General features: G+C 35.6%; 3 protein-coding genes across 5 annotated transcripts; 1 reads left to right on the plus strand and 2 right to left on the minus strand.

The window, feature by feature from the left end:
- Positions 1 to 494: 494 nt before the first annotated feature.
- Positions 495 to 3,230, plus strand: LOC120265516 (laccase-3-like). The gene is given in 6 exon segments (XM_039273450.1): positions 495 to 907; positions 998 to 1,149; positions 1,370 to 1,614; positions 1,941 to 2,072; positions 2,148 to 2,239; positions 2,241 to 3,230. Coding segments are annotated over 6 exon segments (1,722 nt in total). The 5' UTR covers positions 495 to 796.
- On the minus strand, positions 3,192 to 5,293 carry LOC120265517 (SWR1 complex subunit 6). 3 transcript variants are annotated; one of them, XM_039273452.1, is made up of 5 exons: positions 5,120 to 5,293; positions 4,921 to 5,023; positions 4,202 to 4,311; positions 3,994 to 4,121; positions 3,192 to 3,320 (listed from the first exon to the last, which is right to left on the minus strand). In XM_039273452.1, the coding sequence occupies exons 1-5, from the start codon at positions 5,222 to 5,224 to the stop codon at positions 3,296 to 3,298; spliced, it is 471 nt and encodes a 156-aa protein (XP_039129386.1). In that variant the 5' UTR covers positions 5,225 to 5,293; the 3' UTR covers positions 3,192 to 3,295. The 3 variants fall into 3 exon arrangements, with proteins under 3 accessions (XP_039129386.1, XP_039129387.1, XP_039129385.1); XM_039273453.1 differs by lacking the exon at positions 3,192 to 3,320 and adding an exon at positions 3,329 to 3,509; XM_039273451.1 differs by lacking the exon at positions 3,192 to 3,320 and having other exon boundaries at positions 3,803 to 4,121.
- Positions 5,294 to 5,877: 584 nt separating this feature from the next.
- On the minus strand, positions 5,878 to 14,702 carry LOC120265445. Its single transcript, XM_039273355.1, has 12 exons — positions 14,597 to 14,702; positions 13,869 to 14,047; positions 12,508 to 12,689; positions 12,136 to 12,388; positions 11,627 to 12,000; positions 11,444 to 11,500; positions 10,601 to 10,919; positions 10,296 to 10,495; positions 8,167 to 8,243; positions 6,992 to 7,093; positions 6,257 to 6,443; positions 5,878 to 6,161 (listed from the first exon to the last, which is right to left on the minus strand). Exons 2-12 carry the CDS (start codon positions 14,044 to 14,046, stop codon positions 6,072 to 6,074), a joined length of 2,019 nt encoding a protein of 672 aa, XP_039129289.1. The 5' UTR covers position 14,047; positions 14,597 to 14,702; the 3' UTR covers positions 5,878 to 6,071.
- Between the last annotated feature and the right edge of the window lie 1,983 nt (positions 14,703 to 16,685).

A 16,685-nucleotide genomic window follows, 5' to 3' on the forward strand; every position in this document is an offset into this window, starting at 1 on the left:
TGAGTACTATTTCAATCTGTTTACTGGAACACAAACAACCAAATATGACGAGTGATATTTCAATCTATTTACCAGAAATACATGAATAAAATCCACAAGTACTGGGTAAGCAATATGATGAGTACTAATTTGATCTATTGACTAAAACACTTTAATAAATATTAGATGACCGTTGATGAGCATTAAGGCTAGGCTATGGATAACGATGGAAATCATAGGCGAATGCTAAATTTCTAACTGGCTTTACTCAATAACAGATTGGTGAATGTGAACTGTGAAAAACATCGTACACCAAACTCAACCAAACACTAGCCAAGGTGTCCTTTTGAAGAAAATTAACAGAAATTTGCTATACTTACTCTATATTAAACAATGGGCCTTTTGTAACAGTTGTCACAAGGCTGGTATTCATCCCTTTCCATGGTTTCACCTTCTAAAGATTTGAAAGTTGCATAGATGAAATAATACTAGATAATTTTTTTTACAGAAACCAGTAGATTTGATAAATGGAATTGGAAACCATGAAAGGTTGTATTCAACTGTATCAGAGATGGACTGGTAAAACTGTTCATAGAAGACAAGTGGCAGCAACAACTCCTCTATCCATGCAACCCAAACCATAAAGATTGACTAGTGTTTGTTATATTATTGCCCTAATAAATCAAAACCTAATCTGCCAAATTGAAAATAAAATCATGCAATGCCTTTGCATCCATGTATAAAAAGGTACCTATGCCACCATCTCTGGCATTACAACCTCACTTACAGTTTTTCCATAAACATTGAATTCTAAGGAATGGAGAATCTCAAGAGCAGCCTCATGCATTGCTTGTTTTGCTATTTCCTATTATGGCTTTCCTTTCTCTTCAGCTACACTAATGCGGAAGTTCACTATCATAATTTTAATGTATGCCACTTTCTATTTCCTATGCTTATATCTTGCTCTTACACTTAACCTTGAATTTGTTTTGTGACAACTTGTGTTGCATTGGAACAGATCCAAGCAACGCCAGTGAAGAGGTTGTGCAAAACACAAAAAATTATTACCGTGAATGGGCAGTACCCAGGACCAACATTGGAAGTTAGGAACGGAGACACTCTAATCATCAATGTCGTCAACAATGTCAAATATAATATCACTATTCACTGGTATTGTAATATATATATATATATATACACAGAAAACAACGAGACAGTAATAAGAAAATAATCTCACTACAAAATAGTCCAAGCTAGCAGTAAACTAATACTGTATCATATCTATGATTGCAAGTTTCAACCTTTCAATGATTTAGCACATAGAGATATATTTATTATGAGATGCTACTTTTTACACTCATCTAGATTTTTTCTGATGATTTCTTGGTAGGCATGGAGTGAGACAGATGAGAACACCTTGGGCAGATGGGCCGTCATATGTAACTCAGTGCCCCATTATGCCTGGTGGGAGCTACACATACCGATTCACCATCCAGGACCAAGAAGGCACACTGTGGTGGCATGCACACGCCTCCTGGCTAAGGGCCACTGTTTATGGTGCTCTCATCATCTTACCAAAGGAGGGCTCCTCCTATCCCTTCCTGAAACCCCATAAAGAAGTTCCTATCATTATCGGTAACAACGTAACACTTAAGAACCCTTGAATACTGAACACAAGATGGTTTGTAGACTTTTAGGATAATCAGCACTAGTATGTGTCTGCTTAAATTGGAGTAATTTTAACTAGTCACAGACTCTTAAGCCTTTGAGAAAACTAGGAAACAAAAAACCATGAACACTTCAACAATACCACTAACTCCATGAAGGGCACTTTACAAGGGCACAAACATGCACAAAATCTTAGCACAATATACCATATTTCCAAGCATGTAACTGAACAAAAGGATCACCATGCAATAAGAAATTGTCAAACTAAACTCCTTGCAATATTGTGTGAACAGGAGAATGGTGGAATACTAACCCACTGAATGTCTTGAGAAGATCAATGATAACAGGAGCAGCTCCAAACATCTCCGATGCCTTCACCATTAATGGTCAGCCTGGCGATCTCTACAACTGCTCCAGCAACAAAGGTCTGCATTAAGGAAACCATTGTGTCACATTAAGATAAGCTGCCTTCTTAACTAATTATACCTGTGAACATGCAGAGACATTCAAAATTCCAGTGGCTGCTGGAGAGACCGTTCTCCTCCGTTTCATCAATGCGGCCATGAACATTGAGAATTATATTGCCATTGCTGGGACACAAAATGACTGTCGTCGCAGCTGATGCTTCCTACACCAAGCCATTCACAACTACAGTGATGATGATGGGCCCAGGACAAACAACAGATGTCTTGGTCACCATGGACCAGCAACCAGGCCGCTACTACATCGCTGCCCGGGCATATGCCAGTGCACAAGGTGTAACATTCGACAATACCACAACAACTGCAATCATTGAATACAATGATTACCCCTCCACAGGAGGTCAAGTTCCGTCACCAAGCCTACCCAATCTTCCAGCCTTTAATGACAATTCACCTGCTACAGACTTCAGTGCTGGCATCAGGAGCCCATCAAGAGTCAAGCTTCCAGAGCCAGTGAATGAACACCTCTTCTTCACTGTGGGGCTGGGACTCTTCAACTGCAAACCCAATCAAATATGTGGAGGTCCAAATGGCTCCCGTTTTGGGGCAAGTATGAACAATGTGTCCTTTGTGCTGCCAAAGAGGTTGTCCCTACTGCAGGCCTACTACCTCAGTGCCCCCAAAGTTTACACCACTGACTTCCCAGCGTACCCTCCTGTCCAGTTTGACTACACTGGAAACAACATAAGCAGGGCTTTATCGCAGCCGGTGAGGGGTACCAAGGTATACAAACTCAAGTACGGCTCCGTGGTGCAACTGGTGCTTCAGGGCACTAACATTGCTAATGCAGCTGAGAACCATCCCATGCATCTTCATGGTTACCACTTCTATGTCCTTGCACAAGGGTTCGGCAACTTCAATGCAGCAACAGACACTGCCAAATTCAACCTTGTGGACCCTCCACTCAGGAACACTGTAGGTGTTCCAGTGAATGGCTGGGCAGTGATCCGATTTGTGGCCGATAATCCAGGAGTCTGGTTCATGCATTGCCATTTGGATGTTCACATTACCTGGGGTCTGTCAATGGTATTCCTGGTGGAGAATGGAGTCGGAGAACTGCAGACCTTGGAGCCCCCTCCGGTAGATCTTCCACGCTGTTAGGAAGCCAACCAGAACCAGTTTTTAAGTCTTTGCAGTTTGCTATTTTCTTTTCGTTAAGAGATTGTTCACCATTGAAGGGTGATTTGTAATCTGTATGAAGTTTCATGGTTGTGGATCATAATACAATAAATATTTTGGTCAGTAAAGGAGTCCTCCACATCAACCTTCTTTTTATGCATTTGAATTTAAAATGTCGGCATTTGCACTGATATATAAGAAGATTGGAAATGAATGTCTAATATCTCATTCACTGCTTGGAGAGAGCACACTCACAGTTAACTGTCAGCAGGAACGGAACAACAATCACAAAGAATAAAATGTAGTGGGAAAATAAACAAAAATTGTAGATGAAGAACGAGGTTTCTAGGTGCTTATCGGTTGATGAATCCAAGGAGTAGATGCTATATTGGCATTTGTTAAATATACCAAAGCAATGCATGCGATCAAATTTCAGAATCATATATCTCACATACATGAATATGTCTCCACTAAAATCAATGTGAAAAAATAAAATAACATCGAAGTGCAAACATTTAGTATACCAAACTAGGCAAAAAAAAAAGAAGGCAAGATTAATGAATATTTAAGGAAAAAAACATATATTGAACTAAAGGTTTATATATTAACTGGTCAGATTCAAGAGAACCACTACAATACAATGTACTACTCAACAGCACAACCCACAGATCAGGCTACAAACTTAAGACAACGGGTATCATTGTGTATATTCTGACAACGGCAAGAACAAAAACGCATCCCGCACCTTACACATGTGTAATTGGCCGTAAATCCACATACTGTGCAAAAATGGCGGCGAGAAGAAGAGCCAGGTGGGCCCACTGCCGCTCTCAAATAGGTCGGCACGTGAGGAGGCAAGGATTCTAGATTTGACTGTTGCAAACAGAAACAGATGATACAGCGCATAAAATTATGGTTGGCTCAAATGAAACAGCAGAAGAGCAATTGCTTACATCATGTATCAGCTCCATGAATGTTCTGGGAGCCTTCTTTGCATTCTCCAGAGCTTTTGCCTGCCTGGTTTTGCGCTTTGTGCTCTTTGACAATTTCTTTTGTATGTACACTAAAACAATAATATAATGTTAGTTGAATGATAAGCATTACCTTAATAAGAAACAAATTTCCCAAAACAATCTATCATTGAAGTTAACACTAACAAATCTGCAATAACTCATACAATTTTGCAATGGATCTTTCATGACAACAATGTTGTGTAGCAGGCTATGTTCTATGTTGTGTAGCATGCCAAGTCAGTAACTAGTGGTAGAAAGGCCTGCATGTATAAAAGCACAACTAGATGGATTTCAGTAGGGCAAAGATGTAGAAAAATGTGGACTGTATATAATCAAAATTTCAATGTCTGATATTTCAATTCCAGCTTTGTGATTCATATACCATACAATGAATAACTTCCACCAAAGAAACGTAACCAGAGAACAAAAGTTGTCATTGATACACCAAATTAATCAGTGGTTCAAAAGTAAAAGCACCAAATGAGGAAAACTAATCAGAAATTAAACCACACACATTGCCCTAGCCAGTGAAAATCAATTATTTCACACATTAAACTCGATGAAAAGAGAAGTACAAAAGATTCATAAATTGAACAGAAAACCAACCGAATCAGAGAATTAAAAAAAGGGGAAAAAAAAAAACAAAAGAAAAGGCATACCCTGATCATCCTCATCGAGCGAAGCATCATCATCGTCATTGGCCTCGACGACCTCCGCGCCGGCATTGTCACTCTCCAGTGCCTCCAAGCGAGCAAGCACAGCCTTTACAATGAAAACCAAACATGAGATCTCAGTAACCCAGAAAAAAATCAAAGAAACTCGAGATTCCGATGATGAATGGAGATAGGGATCAATCACCTGAGTCCGGTTGTCGGCGCTGGTGAGGGCCGCAACCATCTTGCTCGCGACCTTCCTCGTCCGGCTTGACGTCCGGCGAAACGGGCCCGTGTTCTCGTCCTCCATCGCCGGAAGGAGGTTGCGGATTTCTTTGAGGCAAGGCCGGAGAATGAACTGAAGTCGTCGAGCTTTCTAGTATTCTTTCAACTCATCGCGGTTATATACACGTAAATATATAAATACGTATATATATAAATATAATTATTTGCTTTTTAATTAAAAAAAATCATTTAATATTATCAATTCACATGTAAGGATGAAAATAAATAATGAAGTTATTAATTGTTAAAAAAAAAATAATTTAAAAAAACCGAAATGGCTAAATTATTTTTTTTTTATTTTAATTTTTTTAAAATAGTTAACTGATTTTCCTTTCCTTTATATATTTACTTTAGATACATGGGTTTTTTTACTATTTAATTCACATGGCAAACAGAACATTTTCTTTGAAGTTATTTTATTTATTTATTTATTTTGAAGAAAAAAGTTATTTTGTTAAAATAATAAGACTTTAAGTAAAACTACCTATTCAACACATGCGGTACTTAAATTCGAAGCTTTTTGAATATCTTACACCAATATTTTTTTACAGTAAATCAACACCAGCATTAAGCCATGAAGGATATCAAGAAATAGTTACAAATGAGCTGTTTGGCATTCTACAAGCTAGATAGCTCGTTCACATTCAAATAGTATCAAGACAATTGTTACCCCACAAATTTTGGCAAAAATTTAATAGATGATCATCGGAAAGTTTATGGAAAGATTAGTCATGAAAGCACAAAAATGAACCTCAAAATATAAGAAAAAGAATGACAATGCCACAGTTGCAGGCAATGATCCTCAAAAATTACAACAAAACAGCAATGCAGCAGCAAAAGCATTCCAGTATCAATGAATCGAATAGCCAAGCTCACAGAACAATGGCTGAAAAAAAACACCTTTTTCCGACAGCCTTCAGACGACTCACAGCCCAACCAGAACCTTCACTGCAATACTCAACCTATTCATCACAAATAAAAAAGAAGGCATGTTTGGTATGGCGAAAAGAACAATTGAAAGTAAATGAATTGAAAGTATGAAGTGAAAACAGCATACAGATTCGACGATTGTTTCTTGGTCTTCAACCCCGCCGATGGTGAGTAGATGATCACCCAATACAACTGTGGCACCGTACCCTCTGCTAAAGTTCATTGGCTCAGCCATTGTCCAGGACTCCATACGAGGGTCAAAAACTTCAACACTTGATACCATGCGCTCACCATCATACCCTCCCATCACATATCTGATCAGAAATTGAAGACTTAATGTCAGATACAAATCTTGACAAATATATTCAGAAACTTGATGTGTATGCACAGGAGAAGATACAGATGCACAGGGAGGGAGATGGTAGGAGGTGTTCTAGAATGCGGACAGTGAAAATGCAACAAGAATGGTGAAACATAAACACGAGGAATATAGCGACACTGGCCTAAAGATATTGATCTGCAAAATTTCAGAACTCTAGAGTCTAGACTCTAGAGATAGTATACACTTTGATATCCTTTATATGCCATGCACATGTGATGCATGCACCTCAAAAAATCAAGATATCACCACCCTAAAAAAATCACATTCAAAGCGCTGTGATTAACTCCTCAAGGAACAAAAGCCAAATGAGTATAATAATTAGTATAGACATTTGATGTTGAAGATTAGCAAAAAGAATAGAAAGTTAAGGGGATGAATAACCTAAAAACCTATAAAAACCATGTCTGTTGTCACATTACATATACATTTGTAAAAACCAGGGTTAGTAAAAATTAATAAATAAATAGGAGCACAACTTACAGTGTATCATTGAAGACGGCCATCGAGTGGCAACCACGTGTTACATTCATGCTTGGAAGCCTCTTCCAGTAAGCTTCTCTTGGATCACATCTTTCAAATGATCTGGAAAAGGGGATAGGATCTATCAGCCAACTGTTCTATGAAATTCATAGACAATTAGATGAACATAAAAGGAAACCATGCTCGTTTTTAGAGATGGCAGTCAACCCAAAATGTAATCATCGGCACCATTTGCCTTTCAGTACCTTACATGTACAAGCATTACATGCTGTTATTTCAACCAAAGTACATCTCATCAAATGTGTGATGGAGCTTCCAGAAAAAAGTTACACATGCTTATTCCTAGAAGATTTAGAGGTGCTTGTGATTTAGCTGAAAGAAGGGGGAGGATGTGCATTTGTTAGTGGAATTATTAGAATTATTAGTGTCCCCTGAACCCAACTAATATCTTTCCTATTACTAGGCTGTCTTCACATGTACAACAGAGCTTTAACTAGAAACTTTCTATTCTTCAGAAAAATTGGATCATCATCACCGTTGAGAGGGCAAGCCAAGTTATCACACCTTGAATTATTAAAGCTGGTTTCACAAATCCAGGAATAACTCTGGATAATGCCAAGTTAGAGCAATGAATCTGAGCTAAGTTTGTGCTAGCTATCTCATCCAAGTTGAACATAGTTTATTAAACATGGTATTAAGAAACTCTTTAATATACTTGTTTAATATGCTCCTCATGATAAAAAGGAAAACTATAAAATCAGGCATGATAAAAAGGAAACATTGAGTACAGAGCTTCAGCATATGAGTATTCCTCATTGCTTACCAACAGAGACATAAAACATCTATTGTACACACGTCACAATGTAATTTTTATGCCTTGACAAAAGCATTTGGTAAATACAGTGAACAATTTATCAATAAGGATATCTCAAAAAGAAAAACTACGTTGACAGATGAATATTCCAAAGAGACATGCCAAATATCAACTGATGAGATCTCAGGATGTTCAAACAGCTTTCATTATTCAACATTCAATAGCATTGATGACAAATGAGACTCTAGTCAAGCATTCTAGATATCCAAATTAAAATAATACTGAAACTAACCAGATGTTTCATGTAAAAGCTTCTATTTTGACATCGTAAGAGACCATAAAACGAGGTAGAATAGATTACCGTAAATAATCCTTTCCATTAAATCCACCAACGACATACATGGCTCCTTGAAATGCAGCTGCAGTTGGAGCAAAACGCTGGAAGACAAAAGAGGCTACATGATGAGCATCATAAAATTTTTTTTACAAATACACAATAATGCAGGTATTGTGATATAATCCAGTTTCTGAAACCTTCTGTCCTATTCTGAAAACTAAAATGAAAACATTTATACATACACTTACTAGGACAAGGATATGGGATAGTAGTAGTCATGTGTGGAACAATATCTGTATATACAAAGTTTTAAAAGATAAAAAGAAAGATTCATAGAGTTTAGACAATAAGAGAAAGATAATATGGAGACCAGCCATAAATTAAAAAAAAACAAAGATGGAAAGCAAGGGAGGAAAGGATGTAGGAACCAAAATCTTCTCGTCTAAACAAAGATAGTATTTGGACTTGCTCCAGTTTGTGTAGCAACCTTCTTTCAATTAAAGAAATCATGTGGGATATACGTGATCAAAATGTGTTCCTAACACAAGTATCTTTTGTATCTTCAAATGGTATATCTAAAGAAAAGATACATATCCTCATGAGGATACATGTAAGGTGTATCTAAATACATATCCTTATGGGGTATATAAGAAGATAATCTTTATTGGGATACAAAAGGTGTATCTAAAGAGAAGATACTACCCTCACAGGGATACTATAGCGTGATACCACTTATTTATAGGAAGCAGTTGGTTAAGTTTTGAGGAAATATTCCAGATTTAACTTACATAATTTATAGCAATTTTCTTATAAATATATCAGCAAACTATTTAAGATGGATGTAGGACCTTGCTAATTATTCTATTTAGCCGTGTTCCTGTCTATAGCAACACATATAGCATCACATTTTCAAATCTAAAATGTTGCTCTTTTTCATCTATTGTTGTCATCTTTTTTAATTTATAATCATTTTGAACTCTTTCATATCTTTTAAATCTTCATTGATATTTCTAAATAATTTTATCTCAATTTTTCATGATTTATAAATTTTATCTTGCTTTAATTTGAAATTTGATCTGATTTATATCTCTTATCTAATATATGATTTATTATAATCGTCATATTATTTTCAAGGCAACATATACAACTGTATGCATGTATTGGGTTTTCGCTAGAAAATTCATCTCTACTTACTTGGACACAGTTATCAAAGCCCTTGAAAAAAACTAAAGGATCATAAAGTTATTGGATACTGAAATCCAAAATAAGGTGCTGAATTTTATTAAATGAAGTTACATAGTAAAAAAAAACATAAACTCATAGGAAAGGAGCTCATACTTGGGCTAAGAAATTCTATGACGAACTAAAAAGATTATGTGATTCTCACAACCTTCCCAATAAGGTAACATGCTGAATTGAATACCTCCTTTCTCTCATAATATTTTGACTCCATATATGAACCTATCCAGCAGTGCTTATTGCCAGTTATATCTTTAATAAATCAACTCCTAGTTTCCTATCTATTCTCTTTGAAAGATAAAAGTGGTCCCTGATTGTTTTTTGAGCTGCTGTGTTGCAGTGGAAATATAAAACCAAGACATGAAAGGACCAACTACAGGGGAGGAAATCTTCAACAAACACAGTATTCAATCAGTTACTGCAACAAAGAAATTATTAATGGATCGCACTCGCTGACCAAAATGGTACAGTTCGTAGTGGAACAAGAAGCAGATGGACTAGCAATTTCTCTAAGAATGTTACGAATGCTATATTCAACCTTATTTAAGTTTTAACAAAAACCAGATTTACTCAGGAAAAAAAAATTCTACTGAAAACAAGATTAAAAAATTGCATGCAATCTCAACCCTTTGTCTTCAGTAATCCTAGCAAACTGGACAAAAACCAGAGGATCAACTAGCTTATGATTATTATGAATAGAAGTCCCAACACATTTCAAACAGGTCAAGATGCACATACCGGAAAAAAAGAATAATTGCACCAATAATACAAATGCTTCCTCGCTAACCTGACTGGACAAGCGGGAATCAAATTCTCATAAACAATTTCATACAACCATCAAACATCAAATATATAACATGAGTGATGTTCTGATTTCATATTTAAGATAGTGAGATTCAATAATATATAAGTACCTTTTCAAACATTGGTTGACTGTTTATCCATCTTCCAAGAGCTGGATCAAACATCTCAACTTCTGAGAAACATTCACATCCATTTCCTCCTCCAATAGCAAATATTTTTCCATTTAATGAAACCCCAGCAAGACTTCCTTTTTCGCACATCAATGGAGGGCATAAGGTCCACTCATTCCGCCATGGGTCATAACGCTCAACTTCACATGTAAAAGAGGATCAGTGAGGAACAGTAACCAATCAAGATTACAATTCGAGTGGAGCATCCTAGAGAGAATTCAATGTGGTAAAAAAAAGCATTGTACCTGCATCAGACCATGAAGAGCCATCTCCACCACCAAAAAAATATATACTTCCATTTAATGCAGCAGCTGATGCATATGCACGAGCATAATTCATCTTTCTAAGTGAAGTCAATGTGTCCATGGATGGTGAAAAAGAATCCATTGTTGATAACCATAAACGGCCATCATAACCACCAATCAGATAAATTGTTCCTGGGCCCAAATTTAGCCCAGTTGACTGATCTAGAACGTCATCAACAAAACTCGTAGAAGGATTTAACTTTGATTCTAACTCGCTAACACGGTCTCTTAGTTGTTGAATGATTCTTTCTTGTTCACCCTAACACGTACAGTAAATAAACGACATATCAAGCATAATCTGCAGAAACACACAATTAACAATCTATAATCTATACTGGATTCTAGCCATTGTGCAGCAAAAACATATAAAGGATGAACCAAAATAGGATGTACCTAGGTACAGCTCACTTCTTCCATAAATTAAATGTTGCAACTTGCAAGAGCAATAAGAAATTTCAGAAGCTGTGATTGTGGCTTAAATATATATATAAATAGTTGAGAAATGCAAATGAAATATATAATATGAGCTTTGATTCAATGATTTGCAGTTGTTTCTCTGACTTATCAATCCCTTGTGACATTGATTAAGTGTCTTCAACTGCAAGTTCAAAGCAGATTATCAAAATGCAAAGCATAGAAAACTACCATTGTGTGACCATTTCCAACGAATACACCAACATTAAATTTTATTGAAAAAAAATACAAATTCAAGATAGTCTAATTGCAACCTTCTCACATCCAACAAAGCAACTAAAAAATATTGACAACAAAGTGGTCCCCTACCTGCTTCTTCTCCAATGCTGTGGTTCTTTCCACTAGTACTTCGACCATTTCAGCTAACTACACAGAAAAGCCAATGAACTCTTCAATTAATGATGTGAAACAACAACAAAATTGAAAAAATTGAAATAGCCTAAAGCTACCACAGGATAAACACGGTGCCAAAAGGAAAAGTAGCTCAACTACCTTAGAGTTTTCAAGAGAAAAACCCAAAGTGTTCCTGTTCTCATCCGTTAAATCATGAGACCCACCTGCTGGAGGTTCAATATCTTGACGAACACCCTTATTATCATCAGGATGATAAACTGAAGGCTGATTCAAGAAATTATGACTAACGGCCAGTCTTGATAGCTTTGACAAGACCATTTTCTTTTCATCACTATCAGCTTTTTTTACTGGCAAACTATCCAACTGGTCCAGAATTTCCTTATTATTCTGTGTTGGCTCACTGCTCTGGGACTGTTGCAGTAAAATTTCACTCTGTGTGTCCACATGAGGGATGAAAATTGATTGACAGATTTCTGCATTCGGATCAAACCAACTCTCCCCGGATTTTGAGCCTGCACTTTCAAATGTAGTCTCCTTAGTGATAATGCACAATGATTCTACCACATGATCTTTATTTCCAAAAATATTCAAATGTGAAATAGCCTTATTCACATGCAACAAATGGGTGTATGGATAAGTATTCTTACTCTCCCCATGATTCCCCTTTCCAGGTTCAACAACCTTCCCTTCTGTGGTCAGTAGTGCATCATATAGATTTGTCATTCTTGGTGAATTGCTGGCAGAAGAACCTGAAGGTCTGAATAAAGCGATCAGATCTTGAGTTTGTATATGATCCAACTCAAACCAGAAGTGCACTTGGTTATAATAGTTGCCCTGGATTGCTTTTTTGAACTGTTTCTCCACAAGTGGTTCGCATTGCATCTTAATACATATTCGAACCTGAGAAAATCAAGCAATCAAGAATACATACATAACAGTCAGCAACAGCCTTTAGCCAGAGAAGACCATGAATTTAGATGTTCTCAAAGAAATTACAGAAAGCACATGTCTGTTAAGACCTGTGCAGGAAAAGCAGTTTTTTCTGCACCCCCATCAGTCCATGCATATGGGTCTATATTCATCTGACCACAACCAGCTGCCTCATAGATCCCATACATCTTACGATCACTATAATTGAACAGAAATAGTGGCAGGCCAGGTTCAATTTTCCTCACATAGGAGAAGTGTAAAGAAGGCAGGCCTGTTAAATAAACTGTAGTTATTTTCTTAAACTAAACAGTAGAGTTTAGATAAAACTATATGCATTTACATACAGGAATCACTCAGTATACACTGCAGTTATCTTTCAGTTTTATACAGACAGGTGATACAGATATATTGCAATAGGAAAATCACTTGGAAAAACAAAAACAGATGCCTTTTTTACTTCATCTTTCTATTCTCTCCATGCAAACAGAGAGATCACACAATCGTTATGACCAATCTTTATAGTGCTTTATCTAATCACTCTCGCCACATGGGAAGCATTTCTGAATTATCACAAACATAATATTCTATAGCGTAACTCACGTCAGTCCAAAAGAACACTAGTTGAACTCAATTCCTTTATTGCCATTTTGATTCTGTCCAATTTATGCAATATAAACGAGTTAAACAAAAAAGTGATTTGTAGATATTATGGATAGCAAATCCTAGTCATGATGTTAGGAAGTGACTGCTGGTGTCTCTAGCCAGGATGCTGTACACACTCTCTAAGATTGACTCTGCATTTGAAGCTTATTATAGAGCAAATCATTTTTGTAACCAATTTACAAAGTGTGGCACATTTGAACTATATCAAAAAACAAATAAGTTTTTTGATTTATAAAAATCACCGGTTAGAAATGTAATAGACAGCAGTGGCAATAAAGATTGATTTGAGCACATTCTCATGTTTAAATTTCAGAAATCATGGAATACAAAATTGCGTGGTGGTTTACAAAATAAACTCATCTAAAAATCCTGCACAAACATTTCAATAGTAACCATCATCAACAATGTTCAACTGTGTAATTGAAGCTTAATGGTTACCGATGAAAAATGCTGCTTCACATGACCCTATCTATAGGACTTCAATTTCACTTCTAAGAGGATTATAGATTTTTCCTCCCAAGATATCTAGAGGAATCTTCTCAATATCTTCAATGTGGTCAATATTTACTGAACATTGTTTTTTGTTACTTTATTTAAGGTGGTAGCCACTAGCTACTTTGATACCAGTAAAAGCATGGATTAACTTGGTGCAGAAAAAATTCCCTGGGCAATGAAATGATTAAAAAAACCTGGATGCTAGCCAAACCTCTCGGAGGAGAACTTACAACCACAACAAATAATTAGCAAAAGTAATCATAAAGGTTAAGATAGAGATAGAGCAACATACCAAACAGTTGCTTTGAGAGGCATTCCATCATGGTGTTATTCTTGCAACCAAAAATTACTCCTCCTACATCATTCTTGGCCAAGTTTCTAGCAATCGTGGAGTTGTTACTCGGCCTGGGAGGATTCAGCAGCTTCTCTGTCCATGAAGCTCTCTGTGAGGTTTCCCTCAAGGAATTCATTCTATCAAAATACAGGCAACCACAACCATTAGCAAGCGCACCATCAATGTGATGCATTGAAAGACAACCTATCACTTGCATTAAGTCATTAATGGAAGAAAACTCTAGCAACCTTCTCTCTAATCATCAAATTGACGCAATCTCATCCTCACCCAACCAAAAGTAAATAAATAAATAAATAAGTAAAGACAATCTCAGCAAAATCCAATTTTTATGGCTTATCACAAACACAGTTACACGAGAACTACCAGTAATCCACTTAATTCCAAGAATTCCCTTCAATTTCCCACAATACAAATAAACCCCTAACCAAATCAGACATCCAATTTCGCACAGAAAACAGCGTCAGCCAGCAATCCACTAAATTCCAAGAATTCCTATCAATTGACAACAAACCCTAACCAAATCAGACAACCCATTTATCACATAAAACACCATCCAATATCATCAAACCAGAATAGTAAACAAAGACACACAATCCAATAATAAAAAAAAAAAAATACCAACATAGAAACGACGGATTAAAAAAAAACTGAGAAGAAATACATACACTCATGCGAAGTTCTTCAGAATCCAGAGGAGAAATCCCTTGATCTCTCGATCTCGATTAGAGAGATCGAGAGAGAGAGAGAGAGATGAAGATGAAACGAAGAGAGAGCGAAAGAGAGAGCGGGAGAGAAGTGATAAGCCAAGTCTCGTTTTAAACCCACTCGAGAACTAATGAAGTAACATGCGGTGTGGTCACCTCCCTATTTTCACAGATGATAAAGAAGGGTTCAATGAATGGAATATCTTGATATTGTTTTTGGTAAGTTTACCTCCCGGTTATAGGAATCGGACATGGGCCATGCTCCTGAGCTGCTTCTCCTGTAAGTTTCATAATTCATTTTTATTATGGTTTTTTAGGAATGGAATTATTTGAATTGTTTTTTTTTAATTACGATTTTAGGATAATTGATTTTTTTTTTTATGAGATGTAACTTTATTGAAATTGGCCAAAATCACTTGATTCAAGTAGTTAGCGACACTAAAAATAAATCTCGTGCAGAATGACGAGAGTTTGAATATTTGTTGAAAAAATTAACTCATAGGTGATGTTGCAGCCCACATTCATACGTCATAAAAATACGTGTTTGTCACTATTTTAAAAAAAATTAAAAAAATAATTGAAACGGAGTAATGTGGCATGCTCCAAAGCTGCTTCTCTAGAAAGTAATTGATTTTGGGCTTTAAATTTTAGTTCTTTATTTATGTTCATTTTGTAGGGATAAATTTGGTGCTTTGAGTAGTTGGATTTATTTTATGGAAAATTGTATTAATTTAGCTGTGTAGAAATTAATTGAGCATTATTCATTTAAAAAGGTAAATTGGGCAACTACAACAAGCGAAGTTAGTTAAAAATATGTACAAGCACATCTTTCTTGGTGAGAGCCCAGTGGTGTTAGACTAAGAATCTTTGGTCAGAGGATCAATTCAATTGAGTTAAAATGAATTAATTTTTAATTAAGATTTTATTTATTTAGTTATTCTTATTTATTGAGAGAAATTTAATAAACAAATTATTGGGTGTACTTTAAAAAGACTTAGTAATTGAACCACCAAAAAAACGTATGTATCACTAATTCTTTAATCATGAACAGGAAAAGAGAAAAAAAAAATTGTCATAATAAGTAAAGATTTCACAAATCATACCTATTGAATCCATTAAATCAGAAACAACGGATTTTTTTTTTCTTGTCCCTACATATTTACATATGTATGTGGTAATGCTTTGATTTCCATAAATTGACTGACCGTCCATTTATAGAAATGAGTAAATAAAAACTATTCTAAACTCACATGGAATGTCTATATAAAAATAGGTGTAATTAATAATAATCATTAAACTATCACTAGAAAACGAGTGGGAATTAAATGTGGGAGAGGGTACGAATGAGCAATTAATTATATATAAGATTTTTTTTGGTTAAAATACAATTATAAATTATCAAATATTTTTGAGGTAATCATAAATGACATTTATTTATTTTGTTAGAGTACTTTTTTCATGAAATAATGAGATCAAATTTAAAATTACAATATTTAATTAAAACTATATAATTATTACAAAAAGCCAAAAAACAAATGGGAAGAATAATTTATCAATCCTTTGGATTAAAATGAATACCATAACTATATAAATTTTTAAAAATGAAAAGGAAAAAAAATTAATAACCACATTATCTTCTTCAACACATGTCAAAGCTCCAAATCAAACCCACCCACCAACAACCAAACAATACACATTCAAGTCATTGTTTGTCAAGTTCCTAAATTTCTTTCAAGGAATCAATCAGACATAAGAGAATAAAAGTAAACAGTTCCATCACTTCAATTAGACCTTCAATTAAGTTCACTTCAATCATTCATTAATACTGTTGTTTTTTATTGTTTTCCAACAACATTACCAACAAGATTATGTACTTCAACTGCCAGAAAACAGACTACATGTGCCATCCTGAATTGGAACAATTGTCATTTAACTCTTTGTAAAACACCAAAACCACAGAATCATAACATTGCATTGAAGGGAAAACGAACTTCAGGCTTTGCATCATGTGATAAAACAATGTGTAATTATTCTCAATGACCACATGTAA

This window comes from Dioscorea cayenensis, chromosome 7, assembly GCF_009730915.1.
Source record: "Dioscorea cayenensis subsp. rotundata cultivar TDr96_F1 chromosome 7, TDr96_F1_v2_PseudoChromosome.rev07_lg8_w22 25.fasta, whole genome shotgun sequence".
Lineage (NCBI taxonomy): Eukaryota > Viridiplantae > Streptophyta > Magnoliopsida > Dioscoreales > Dioscoreaceae > Dioscorea > Dioscorea cayenensis.